Raw genomic sequence first — 14,453 nt, 5'->3', positions numbered from 1 at the left:
TTAATCACTAATATATATATATTGGTAACCCCAAAACCGAAATAGCATGCAATGGTACATTGAAATAGACTGTTACTAAAACATTCTGTTCCAATGGATAAACTGAAACGGTATTAATAACATTAACTTAGTAGAAACCAATTGGGTCATGGATAAATTATATAATTTTTTTTATACATATATAGAATTTTTTTCAACTTATGGGCCTATGGCATTATAATTAACTCAAACTGAAAAGTTATTTGCTTTTTATTTTTTTAATTATTAAATAGGATAAAGTAAGTTTGTAGTCTAAAGTTACAATTTCAACTAAAAAAATTAATATGACTATATATTTTGAAAATATAACTATTGAATTGCACGTTTTTTTATATTTTTAACACATGTAAGGACCCAAAAATTTGTAGCCCAATCCCACTTAGAGTAATGGGTTGTGCCTTTCAAACCTAGCCCAAACCAATAAAATTTGTAAGGGGAGGGAAAGAACAACAACAATGGACTCTGCCCGAGGACAACTATAAGGAAGAATCAGGTTTATATTCAAAAGCAAATGAGTCTCAGGCTCTACACAAGTGCTCCTGAGAAGACTGAGTTTGCATAAAAAGTAGAACTATTCATTCTCTTCTCCCAATGTTCTTCTTTCTGTTTCTTTTTTCTTTCTTCGATCCCCTTTTCCAATGCTCTCTCCTTTCCTTATATACCTCTACCTCCATCACATCCTCACCATCCATTTCTACCTAACCTCCCTCCTTTTTTGACACTTGTTACCTTTCACATCTGAAGAAGATGGTGGAAGAAATCTACCTAACTGTAGCTCATACTATTCAGGTCACTTCCTCATCAATGCAGCTGATAAAGTTGTTGTCTATCATTTAATGCAGATGCAATAGGCTACACCAGGCCAAAAGCTTCCCTACTGCCCACTGACTTCCACTCTCTTCAGATCCTAGCTCCCACTTAGGATACCAAAGAGTACCATGATTCATTTCTTCTCCTCCTCGGGTGGCTTCCTCCATTGGGCCTGTGGCTTGCAGCATTACCACGTCAATGCTGCGACCTTTTGAATTCATCCTCCGTCCTCAGGCCAATGCTGTGACCTTTCAACTTTATCCTCGGTCCTTGAGCACCCACAACACACATATCAAATTTCATATCAATTGGATGTTATTTATTATTTGATTCATAAACTTATTTTTTATATTTGCATAACTTTGGACTATAAAAATTTAAATATTTGATTCATGACATATCTATTGATCTTTGATCTTCTGGAATTTTTGCAAGTATGAAAGATACAAGAAGAAAATGTAATTTAATGATGAATTTGTTAAAAATTCATCATTAAAAATATATTGAGTAGAGTTTTAGTTTTAGGCTACAACAAAGTTTATAACCAAACTTTTTCCGATTACATATGTGATAGATTTTAACTATGGCTTTATGATTGTACTTTATCATAAAGTTAAAAAACTCTTATCCAAAAAAAAATATAAAAAATTAAACACTATTTAGCTTTTTAGTGCAAGCAAGATTTGATTTTTTATTTATTTATTAATTTTATGGAGAAGATAAATTTAATCTTATGGCCTCTATGATTGTTCATTATCATTAAGACAATATTCTAATTGGTTTTTTAGTATAGACAGGATTTGAATCAACATCTTTTATTCAATAATAAGATATTTTACTAATTGTTCGGAGCCCTTTTTCGGTTGCCCAATCACGTGTGGTTCGTTGAAGGGATGACCTTACTAGGCCTGGGTTCTTTTTAGGGAGTTGCCTCTGGAACTCAACATTAGACCACGTGGTCCAATGGCTATCGGTGTATTTTTAAGCCTACAAAACCATTAAAGTCAAAGTCTAAGAATTATTGATAATGGTCGAATAAATATATAATATGCGTTTAATATAATAGTTTTGATTAGTAGTTGTAATAACAGTTGAAATAAGGTAGTATTTATTTAGAGGTAAAGTAATCATGTACTCAATGATGTAAATTTAAAGATATGGAAGCAAAGTCACTTATCTTTGCATGGTTTATAGCTCCAACTGTGTAGCATCAGTGAGCTGATGGAATTCCAGCAGAATGTCAGCGGTAGAGGCTAGTTAAGCTTGCCCCTCTTGTCATGCATTTAAATGAGTTTAAGCCTTGGTTAATAGTTGTAATAGTAGTTGGAATAAAATAATATGTATTTAAATGTGAAGTAATCATGTATTCAATTATGTAAATTTAAAAATATGGAAACAGAGTCACTTATTTCTGATGGTTTGCAGCCCCGCGGTGTAGCATCAGTGAGTAGACAACATCTAAGTAGAATGACTCCAGCGGTGGAGAGGCAATTTGCCATGATAGCTTCAAGATTGAAAGGGGAAAAATTGGTGCAACTGGAGAGAGAGAGAGAGTATGCCCAGCTGTGTGTAGGGGTTGATTAAGCTTGCCCTTCTTATCATGCACTTAAATGAGTTTTCCCCTTAAAAATGCTCTTTTAGTTATTGTGAAGTTATGAATAGTGTTGTCTTCTATGAGAAGGGTTTTTGTATGAAGTAGTTGTGCCTTCCATTAGAAGGGTTTTTGTAAGAAGTAGTTGTGCCTTCTAAAAGAAGGGCTTTTGTAAGAAGTAGTTGTGCCTTCTAAGAGAAGGACTTTGATATGAGATCTTGGTACCTTCAAGGAGAAGGGCTTTAGTAACAGAAGTTCATGCCTTCCACGAGAAGAGCTTTTAATATGAGTGTCTGATATCTCTTGAGAACTGTGGAGATGGTAAAAGATATAGATGTGTTGTAGGGTGTAGTATTTGTAACATGTGTGATGTATGGAAGTATGAGAGATATGGAGATTAAAGATAGTAAAAATATGAGATTATAACTGCTAAAGAAGTTGTGGAGATTGCTTTCTAAGATGAGAGATTTTGTAAGAAAAGAGCATGGAGATGTGCTTAGGTATTTGGAGATAGGAGCAGAAAGATAGGTGTAGAAGCGTATTGAGATGTGTTTATGGGCAGAAAAACAGTAGAATTTTAGAGTGAGAGAGTATGAGAGTGGAGTTTAGAAGAGTTGGGGTGTGTTATATGTAATGGTGTAGTAAGTGTATATGAGATTGTGTAAGAGAAGTGAAGAAAGAGATGTTTAGAGATATGGGCAGCAAGATATATGTATTTTCAGAATATGGAGAGTGAGATGATGAGTATAAGAGAGTAATAGTATTGTAGTGTGTTTAGCAAAGCAGTTGGGATTTTCTGCTGGGATGTATGAGGGTTTATGAAGGGCATTTATGAGCTAAGGGCTGAAGATTTTAGTTCCTCATTTAGAAACTAAAAACTCAGAAGCTTAGAACTTCATTAAAAGCTTAAGAAGATTATTAGAGGGAGAGAGAAGTTTATGAGGGAGTTCTTCTTCATTGGTATCCCCCCTTTGAGGTGTTGATGAAGGGTCCCCTTTTCAGTTGAGTTTAAGGGAGCATTTTAGCAAAGAATATTAGCCAAAATCTGTCCCAACTAGCAATGAATCTTCAGAAAATCTATCTTAAGATTTGGCCAAAAATGATATGTATCTTAAGATTTGGCAAAAAATGGTATGTTTAGCTTTAAGGTATTCTTGCTGTTTTAGGTAAGAGCTGCTGGGGAAAGAGTAGCAGAAAATAAAGGTATTTTAGCAAGAGAAAGGTAGTTTCAATAGTTAGTTTTGGTTTTATCCAAATGAGGAAAAATCAGTAATGCTCAGGATGCTGGGTCAACTGTCATAGCCGTTCTAAAAAGGATGTCCCGGCTGTCAGGAAAAGCTGTGACAGCTATCATGAAAAAGCTGTTCCAGCTATTAAGAAAAGTTGTGACGGCTATCATAAGATAGCTGTCACAGCTGTCATAAGACAACTGTTTGCTTTGGGCAGAAGCTAATGAGGCCAGATGAGTGATTTCAAACTGCTGGAGAGGTCATTTCATGAATTTGGCTGAAAAATGGTAAGATCTCTTTCAAGGGTATCTTGCTATTTTGGGTATAGCAGCTGATTGTTGAGATTTCAGCATTAAATGACTGATGACATCACTTCCAACCAGGTGTCAAGTGCTGAATACATTGCTGGGGTTCAGTTAGAAATGTTTCCTTTTTTAGGTGTTTGTGTTTTTGGTCCAAGGTTCCATTACAACACATTTTTAGCAAGTGATAGAAGGATTGGTTGAAAGTCAATAAAGCTTTAGAGATTTGGTAAAGGCCTCATTGTGTTGTGACATAATCCTGGTGAGCAAGAAGATTATTTAATGCTCTACTCTGGCAACTGGCAAAGAAATATATGGTCTGATTGTGGCTGACAGCAGTTGGGTATGAGAGATATCGTGAATATTTTGTATATATTTGGAGATAAAAGATAGCTAATCAGATTAGGCCATGAGTTTGAGTTGGATTTTGGCTGAAAGTAGTAATAAGATTTATGTAGAATAATATAATGAGGTTTCTAAATTTGTATAGCAGTTACCTCATTGAATGAACAGTTACCTAGCAGTTAGATGGCTGGAGATATTAAGTGTTTATCACATGATGAAAGTTAAGTTTTAGGAAAAGAGCAATGAAGAATTTTATCATTTTAAGTGCTCCATGATAAGAGATACTTACCATATATTACCCACTACACACAGACTCGTCAAAGTTCAGGAAGTTGGAGAAAACACGCCAAGCAACATGTCTCTTTTATCAACTTTAAACCGCTGGAGCTTTACTGAACATATCTCTTGGCCCTCCAAACCACGACTCCCAAAGTTTCCTTAAAGAGACTTATGAGCTTGGATTATAGCCGAAGATGAGATAACGTAACTCGGGTTTTGTTGTCATTTTGTGTAAATATGGGCTCTTGTTGAAAAAGCCGCTTGTCGTGAGTGTAAGAGAGGTAATATGGGCCATGAGCTTTGATTTATTGCTTAAGCCCAATCCATATGTTGATTTTGATAAAATCATGAGGTTATGATCCCAATTGATGAAGAGGAAATGTGAATTATGAATCCGCCTCTTGAAGTAAGGATCTTGCAGGCCATGTGAGCCCAATCCATGTAGTTGAATGAGATATGAGCTTATTTTGGGCTTTAAATAGATTTACCCAAAAAATCAATAATATGTTGATGTGGCATGGGTTACCAATGAAGTAATGCCACATGGGCCAAAAAACGGTCCTCAACACTAATTGAGCTAATTGAAATCCATCATTATAAAATAAGGGATTAGGATCAAATTCCACTTGCACCATCATTGAATAAGAATGAGTTTGAATTCCGCTAGAACCAAAAATTAATTATTGTCATGGCATAATAGCAAAGAGAAATTAAATTTTGCATACAATCAAATACTATATAGTTTTAAAAATGGATTATTTTTATGAATTTCATAAAGTTTTAAAAATGGATCATCTTACTATGCATAAGATCTTACTCTTTGCAAGCTTATGATGAAAGCTCCCACAGATCAAGTTCCTAGCTCAACTAACTTAGATGCATTCACATAGGTTAAGTTTTGCCAAGTTGAATTTGATTAGTAAAGCGAGCTCTCTTGACAACTTTCCACAATATCTCATAGTCGTTGAAGGCTATATGGCCTTTCTTAATACACCTTCAAATAGTGTCAACCCTAGACATTTTGGAGCCTTAGGTGAGAACTAAAATGAGACTTTTTTATATTTACATAATAATTAAATTAATATTTATTTAATATTTTTATGTAATAATATATTTCATTTAAAATCTATTTTTCTTGTCTTTTGAGATACAAATTGACTAATTAAATTTTTGTATTCAAGCTCTTCTAATCTCTCATTTTCAATTGATAGTATAGCTAATCCACTTAATATTTTTTGAGACATTGTCGATCTTAGATATGATTTAATTAATTTTAATTTTGAAAAACTTCTTTGTGTAGAAGCAACTGTAATGGGTATTGTTAGTAAAATTTGTAAAATTTTTATATAATTTAGTATGTCAATTGGAGTATATTCTTTTATTTGTAAATTTTTTTTTAAAACTTTTAACTTTGAAAATAAATCTAAACCATCAATATCATAATAAATATCATGTTTGAGAAAAGATTCAAGTTTAAGACAGTATTTTTGCAAACTATCATCACCTAGCTGAGAGAAAGACACGGAGAGCAAGAGTTGAGAGAGAGAGGCAGAAAGCAAGAGTGAGAAAAAGAAAATGTGTGAGTAAAATTTTAGGAATTTGAGATTTTTGATTTGTTTTGATTTGAGATTGTTTTGTGGGTAAGTTTTTAGATTGAATTTGCATTTTATCCGGTTGATTTTTTATTTTTCTAGAGGTTAAGGATAATATTTTTGGGATAATTGATTTTTGTTTAGACCAAAGAATTTTTTGGAATACTAATGTTTATAAGGATGTTCCAGATTTTTGTTTTTTGGTTATAAGAATGTATTAGATTTTTTGGAGTTTCATTTGAAACTATTTTTTTTCTTTTCTACTACCACTTCTTTTTCAAAATTTTGGGCCCCCTTCCACTTGCCGTAGGCAATGGCCTAATTGGCCTAGTGGAAGGGCGGGCCCTACCTTCAAATGCCTCATAGTGCACGGTTGAATGTCTCATTGTGCGTGGTTGAATATTGTCTCATAGTGTGGACATAAATTATTCAACAAGATTTGTGCTTAAGGGCATGCAGCCAACCCACCAAAATCGACCCAACCCAACCTAACCCGCCAAGTTGAGTCGATTATTAACGCTTGGTGGGTTAGGCTGGGTTACAATTTTTTTTTTTTTTTTGATAGCAGGTCGGGTTGGGTTCGGGTCATAAAATTCCAAACCCGTCAAACCCAACCCGACCCACCCATATATTTAAAATATATTATATAATTAATAATTTTTTAAAATAACTAGCTCTTCCTCCTATCCTATATAAAAGTCAATATTAATGTATATTAGTTCATATATTAATATATAACTGAGTCGAAATATTAGTTCATATATTAATGTATATTTTGTTTATCAACTCAAGTGGTAGGTGTGATATATTTTTTTTGCTGATCTATTTAATAATAATAGTAATAAAAAAATTGTCCAACCCATGGATTTAATCCGACCCATATGGGTTGAGTTGGGTTGGGTTGAACTTATGTGATGGGTTGGATTGGGTTTAGTTGGATTTTTTTTAACCCACCATGGTAGGTTAGGTCAAAAAAATCATCTTAACCCGACCCAACCCAACCCATGCACACTCCTATTCCTACTCATTTGATTAGGGGGCATTCATTTATGGGACTAAAATTATAGCTTAGTAAATAGGACTATGATTCACCAAATGTTATATCACAGGCAATAGGCATCAAAGAATTTAATTTAATTTTTTCAAATAAAATATACATATAGGGATGGGCCAGCTTAGTTAAGCCCAAATCCATGTAAATCCTCAGCTCAAAACATAACAAATTTATTTTAGAAAATAATAAAAAATAAAAATCAATGGTATTTTTTGTCTTTATTGTTAGATAATTGCATCTTAATGTATTAAGAAATTAAATAATGATTTTGTGTATTTATTTTTATTGCTAGTTTGTTAATATTACATGAATGTTTTTTTTTTTTCTTATACTTTGGCAGCTTGAAATTTCGAGTCTATCCACTTAATTACTAGGTTTTAACCACCCTTAAAGTCTAATAAATAGAGAAAATATCATTTGATTAGCCAACACTCCTTGGCATCAAAGGCTGAAGGATTTGTTATATTTGTATTTGGCAATGACTTCTCTCTCTGTTTGTCTATCTTGGTTGATTTCTTAAACAAGCATCGCATTTCTAAAAAGGTGACCATTTTGTGTCCGCAAGAGGAGGTTTAAAAAGTTAATTATCACAGCAATGTAAATCTTCACCAATCAGAAATCATGATATATATTCAATCATACTCTCATTCTCATATCAGCTGGATCCAAGATTTGTGTGATTCTCTCGATCATTGATATATTTAATCACACAAGAGTACAAGACAGCAGCAATTTGTAAGTGATCATACTCGTAAGTTGACAGAGCTTTAAGCCTTTGACTCTTCGTCATTAATCCCATTATAAAGTGAACAATATTTCAGTTCACATTAATAACAATTAATACATATATATGATAATAACTCATTCAATTTAATAAACTTAATTAATACCCCACCACAACTTCAAAGTCCCCAAACCAAACACAAAATACCAAAAACAAGAAGAACAAGCACATGCATACACACACTCCCTTAACAATCCCAATATACTATAGCTAGCTTATACCAACACATCACTCCTATTCTGATTTCAGTGTTTCAATGTGAAAAGTGAAACCCTACACCAACACATAGAAAACTAAAACCATCAACCCCTAGCTAGCTAGTTAAACCTCCATAAGAAATTCCTTATCTTTCTCCAACCTCTCCATAGTCTGAGCTTCCAAGCTAATCTCCATATCAATGCTCCTCCCACCATTTTTCCCTTGGTACAAATACACCATCCCATCAAACCTATTGTTGGATCCACTCCTCACACTCTCAGGCTTTCCCCACCCAAAATCCACATCATAAACCTTAAACCTCGGCGAGCTCCCGACCGCCACGCAGTTCACTCCGGCATCCTTAAACTGGAATATCTTAGGCTCACTCTCCCACTGCTTGTTACGTTCATCTATGGTTTTAGCATTGTGGTTTTCTATGGCTTTTTGAATCGCTGAAGCTCCGAACTCCGGTGGGTTCGCCAATAACAGCCCGGCGGCCGTGACAGTGAACACGGCTTGGATTAGGTTCCCGAAGTAGCTTTCGGGCATAGGTGGGTCCACCCTTTTCCGGCAATCGGCGAAGACAGTGAAGACAGTGTAGTCTTCGGGTTTTAGTTCACGTGCTTGGGTTACGTGGCGCCAGATATGGACAGAGAGTGATTGGAATGTTGAGAATGGTTTTGAGCCGTCCGATGGGGGGTTGGAGTTGAGTTTTGACTTGATCTTGTCGATGTCTGATTCGGAGAATTTGAAGACTTTTTCTCTGAGTTGTGGTGGGCTTGGCTTTGCTTCCCCGTGGCCGTTGGTTTTTGTTGCTAGTGGGTCCGGTGGGGCCGCGAGGTCGAGCTTCACGCGCGTGTTGCGCGATTTGGTGCGGTTGAGGAAGGGCGGGACCGAGACGGAGTCGGCTCCGCTGCAAACCTCGGCCCATGAGCTCATGAAATGCCACGTGGAAGTCCCGTCGAGGATCGCGTGGTTGAACGCGCAGCCCATTGCGAGTCCATCTTTCAGCTTGGTTAACTGTGGCCATGATGGAAAAAACAACCAATAATTATCAATAATTTTAGAATAAAAAAAAAATTTATTTGGTTCATCAACAACATTGATGGCCTTCAAGAAAGCAAAAAAATCAACGGTGATGGCATATGAGATGGATCATGAAAGTGACAATTTTCTTCATAATATTTTTTTATCACTTTTTAAAGTGGTGAGTTGTAATTATTAAAATAATATTAATTTGACATGAGTTAATTCTTGATAATTTTTTACCATGCATAAATTATAATATATCATTTTAATAATTATGAAAAAATTATAATAAAAAAAATAGTTTTGATCGAAGATGAAAATGTAAAGCATAGATAGATCTCAACATGAATCACTACAAACTAAAGTGGGAAGATGTTGCCTGCTCAATTTCATATTGTTTGCGGAGTTTTTAATTTTTGACATATCTTTGAAAAAATAATTATTTTAAAAATAATTTTAATGTAAACAATCTTGAAAACTTATGAAAATAGTACAGTAAAAAAAAAAATTCCTTCAAATTTTTTATTGGTTTTATATAAATATATATATATATATATATTTATATTTATATATATAAAACACTAGGTTCTTGCATACTTGTTCTTTACGGATTGGTCCCCCTATGTTCCCCACTCACCAACAGACAAACCCGCCAAACCATATGCCTAGTCTAGCATAAAAGATACTCCTATCTTATCATTCCAAAGGATATCTCAATTCTCATCTACGTGTTTATCTTTATAGTGCAAAATAATTTTTGTAAACTTATTTTATTATTCAATTTATTTTTATTATTATTTATAAATCTCATTTTATTTTTTGATATTATTTATGCCAAGATCATGGTTTTTATTTTCTATCAGCTTATATTGGTATAATATAGAAAATTTTATTTTAGAAATGTTATAAATTCATATAAATGAATTATAACTAAAACTGAAAATAGAAATAGAAATGAGACTAATTATAATTATGAATTATACTTATTTATTATTTCTATGATATTGTTTATTATCAATATTGTATTATACAATTATTAATTTTGAGTTTTACTCCACATGCACAACCAAACAAATAAATATAAATAATTAAGTTATTCTAGTAATACTTATTCGTAACAGTAAATATTGTACACTCGTACCTATAATAGGCTAATACTATTTTGGCTCAACCAACAGTATCAAATTTCACCTAATTAAGTTTGATTTTGCAAACCCCTTTCCTTTTTCCTCTCTATTGTGTGTGTTTCTTGAAAAAAAAGTTTGATTTTACAATGCAACCCTTTTCCTAATTTCCTCATATGCATTGGGAACTTTCTAAATTTTGATTTTGACTATAATTTATAATTGTTACAACAAGTGAGAGAGAAGGAATTTAAATCTTGATTCTCCATTTCTCCTTATAAGAAAGATAAAAAATATCACTAAAGTATAAGGCTATTTATATTTTTATAAAGAAAGATGACGTTAACTCTCAACCAAAAAGAATTAATTGGCCCCACGAGATATAAATAAAATTGAGCTGTGTGACTCGTGACAGGCAGGTAGCAGAAATAGAAGTTGTGTTTACATTCCAATCCTTTTTTTTTTTTTTTTTTTGAGAAACTACATTCCAATCCTTTTAGATTACTTTTTGGTGGTGTCTCATTACTCAACAGTGCTTTGGTACATTTCTTTGTACTTAAATCTGAAATTCTTTGCACATTTTCAATTTCATCCATTAATGAAAATTATGCTTACTTCATTCTTCTGAGAACGTTGTAAAACATACATTCTTATCATCATATGTTTGTGGGACTTATGATTTAGAAAATCATGCTCTCCCCTAAGAATAAGATCAAATCTTTACTATAAAATAGTGCCCAAGAAAAAAAAGAAAGGAAAAAAATAACTCAGATCAGCCTAACTTCTAATAATAATTTGAAAATGTGAATGATTATCAAGAAGGGGGCAGTCCATCATTGATCCCACACGGGTGAAATTTTTTACTGTTTACACATAAAGCATTACAAACAGTTTAAACACACTTATGTGTAGGTGTGCTGTGAATGAGCCCTAGGAACATATCACTACGGATAGCACTAATCATTATATCATGGTTCAGAAATATGTATTGTGAGAAAAAGAATGCATATATCTGGTGTATGATATATGTTCTTCTTTGTCGCATGGGTATGGTAAAAAACTAGGTATATATAGGGTCTGTTTGGATACTGTTTATTGCTGAAAACTGAAAATACTGTCGCAAAATAATTTTTAAATGTGTGAATAATACCATGGGACCTAGTTTTAAAGTTGTTTTTTTGAAAAAAAATACTTGCAGGTCCTGTGAACAATGCACAGGACCCACCAAAAACCGCTAGACGTTAGATGTTGGATGCGCAAAACACTATCCAAACGTACACATAGTCATATATAATAAATTTTTCCAATGATGGATGGAGATCAAACTACAACATATTTATGAAAAGCAAGCCTCAGAAATGGGATCCAAGAAAACCCTAATTGAGTGACAATTTCCTAGCAATTCTGTTTGGATTGTCGGAAAAATTCAAGTTTGTACTTTAAATTTGTAGGGGGCATGCATGCATGACAGGATCAAAATATATATTTTTTTCTTCATTAGAGTCAGAATCAGAACTTGGAGGGGCCAAAATAAAGTTGAGAATTAAATTAAGTTAAGACTTAAGAATTGAGAGGTCCATAGAAGAAAGAAGTTTTTTTTTTTTTTTTTTACTATTCAGCTTATTTTTGCTACTATTTATAGACCCCACTGCACTTTTTAGTACTATTCATGAGTCACGCTGTATTATTTCAGCTAACTTTTACCTTTATCTATAGTACTTTCAACAAAAAAGTTTTCAATTTCAACAAAATAAGCAAATCTCAAATAGACCATAAAGTTGTATTTAGGTGGAGGAATTGATGGGTGGTAGGCCAAAATGTAAATGTAATAATAGGTTATTTATGAATTTAGCAATAGAAAATAAAAAGGTTATTAATTTATGGTTTTTTTCTGCCAAAAAAAGAAAGAAAGAAAGAAATGAAAACTCATTACAAAAAAGCGAAACAAGGATTTCGGGTCTATTTAGGATTTGCTTATTTTGTTGAAACTGAAAACCTTTTGTTGAAAGTACTGTAAATAAAGGTAAAAGTTAGTTAAAATAGTACAGTGGGATCCATGAATAGTACCAAAAAGTGCAGTAAGACCCATAAATAGTAACAAAAATAAACTAAATAGTAAAATAAACTGCCTTTTTAAACTGGAGCCAATCGCACACGGCACACTTTTGTTTAGGATTCGCTTATTTTGCAAAAACTGAAAACTTTTTGTTGAAAATATTATAAATAAAAGTAAAAATTAGCTGAAATAATACAATGAAACCTATGAATAATACCAAAAAATGCAGTGGGACTCATAAATAGTAACAAAAATAAACTAAATAGTGAAATAAGCTGACAAATTTCATCCATGCCAAATGCACAATTCATGTGAAAAAATAGTAGCTTGTTTTATATTCCTTTATCTTTTCATTAGCAAACAGAGTTTCAAAATATTGACTGCAGTCTCAGGCTCTCTGCAGTAAAAACTAAAAAGATTTGGAATGAGTTGGCTTTGGTTCTATCGGTTTTTCAGTAAATAACCAAGGAGGAACAGCATGCACCAATTAAGTCCCTGAATTTCGTGGAGATATTAGCAGAGTTTCTCTTCTTTTATTTTGTTTAGAAAGCAAAAATCTCATAGTTAAAAAGAAAAAAAAAAAATTACCTCCAAATCATAGTTAAAAATGTACATACTTCATGGTCCTATGCTCTAGTAACCATTTTAAGCATAGTGAAGATTTAATCTAAGTGTATATATGTGTGAAGCTCCCTCTTGGAGACTTGAACCCCAATTTTTACCCCCCACACCCCACAAGCACTTATATTTATAGAGCACTTATACTTATAGAGTGACCATCACTCCAACAATGAAAATTAAGTGGCTCTATTTATGAACATAATTAATGGCCATAAATCGGCTGTCCTAATCACTGACAACCTATAGCTAAATTCATAAATATGTATATATGCACATGCATGTAACATCACTATCATTATTTATTTGTGGAAGAAAAAAGCGATTTCTTTTCAATGCACTTGGTGGCCATAAACAATTGTGTTGATCTCACAATTAAGACCCTAAACCACCATCCTCTTCATTAATTGGAATGAAAATATTGACGGTGTACCACTTTATACATGCACACAACTCTTATTCCTATTATGTGTATGGTAATTGTTATATATGTGTAAAATTGTAAATCACTCATAGATGATTTTGATTTGTATTCCATTAGTTAGAAAAACAATGATCAATTTATTTTCAGATTGCTTAAAAAGATGTTATGCATGAAATCCAAAGTATTACCTGTACAGACAAAAGAGGCCTATGGAGCCCCTCCAAGTTCAAGACTTCATTGTAGGGTGTCAATTCTTTCAAAGTGCTAGCACCCTCCTCGACCATCAGATCAGCAATTTCGATCCCCTCAGCTATTGCTTCCACAACTTCCACACCGTCCATTTCATCATCAAACTCAACCTTGAAAACTCCCTCCTCATCTTTGCCTAGCCTCCCAGCCAGCTGATAGAACTCTTCCAAAACCAGACCTAACCCATCTTTCAATTTCCCAACCATGTCCCCAAAGTCATTTCCTTTGTAAAACAACAGCTTTTGGTTGTAGTAAAAAGCTAGGTATGGAAGATCAAATGTGACCAATTGACATTCTCTTCTTCCTATTTTCTTGTTGGGCATGACATGGGATTTGGTGGTGATTTTCACATTCTTTGTTTCACACTTTTTCCCAACCTCAGCTGCCATGGTTGATTGAGAAAAAAAAGATGATAAAAACAAAGAAAGAAAGAAATTTATATAAAAGAGGATAATTGTGACTTGTGGGATGTGTAAGCTCAGACACGGTCTAGCTATACTTATACTAGAAGATTTAATTTGATGTAGTTGGTGTGCATTTATGTCGTCCAATTGGGCGGTTGCTAAACATTATTGTCTTCCATTTACTTTGCTGGAGTGTGGTGCGGTGTGATTGGTGTTGAGTAAATAGTTACTTCTATTCTATCTACTTTTGTTGTGATACCTGAAAAAAAAAAGTCAAAGTAACCTCAAAATTGGTGCTCTACCTTGCTGTGAAGTGCTTGTATCTT

The 14,453-nt window shown here is 33.5% G+C and overlaps 1 protein-coding gene across 1 annotated transcript; it reads right to left on the bottom strand.

The window, feature by feature from the left end:
- Window positions 1–7,997: 7,997 nt before the first annotated feature.
- Window positions 7,998–14,201, bottom strand: LOC126698443 (BAHD acyltransferase DCR). Its single transcript, XM_050395664.1, has 2 exons — window positions 13,663–14,201; window positions 7,998–9,243 (listed from the first exon to the last, which is right to left on the bottom strand). The coding sequence occupies exons 1-2, from the start codon at window positions 14,110–14,112 to the stop codon at window positions 8,347–8,349; spliced, it is 1,347 nt and encodes a 448-aa protein (XP_050251621.1). The 5' UTR covers window positions 14,113–14,201; the 3' UTR covers window positions 7,998–8,346.
- Between the last annotated feature and the right edge of the window lie 252 nt (window positions 14,202–14,453).

The sequence above is a fragment of the Quercus robur genome, chromosome 9 (assembly GCF_932294415.1).
Source record: "Quercus robur chromosome 9, dhQueRobu3.1, whole genome shotgun sequence".
NCBI classification, from domain to species: Eukaryota; Viridiplantae; Streptophyta; class Magnoliopsida; order Fagales; family Fagaceae; genus Quercus; species Quercus robur.
Note: the sequence above shows the minus strand (reverse complement) of the source record. Positions and strands in the feature narration are given on the sequence as shown.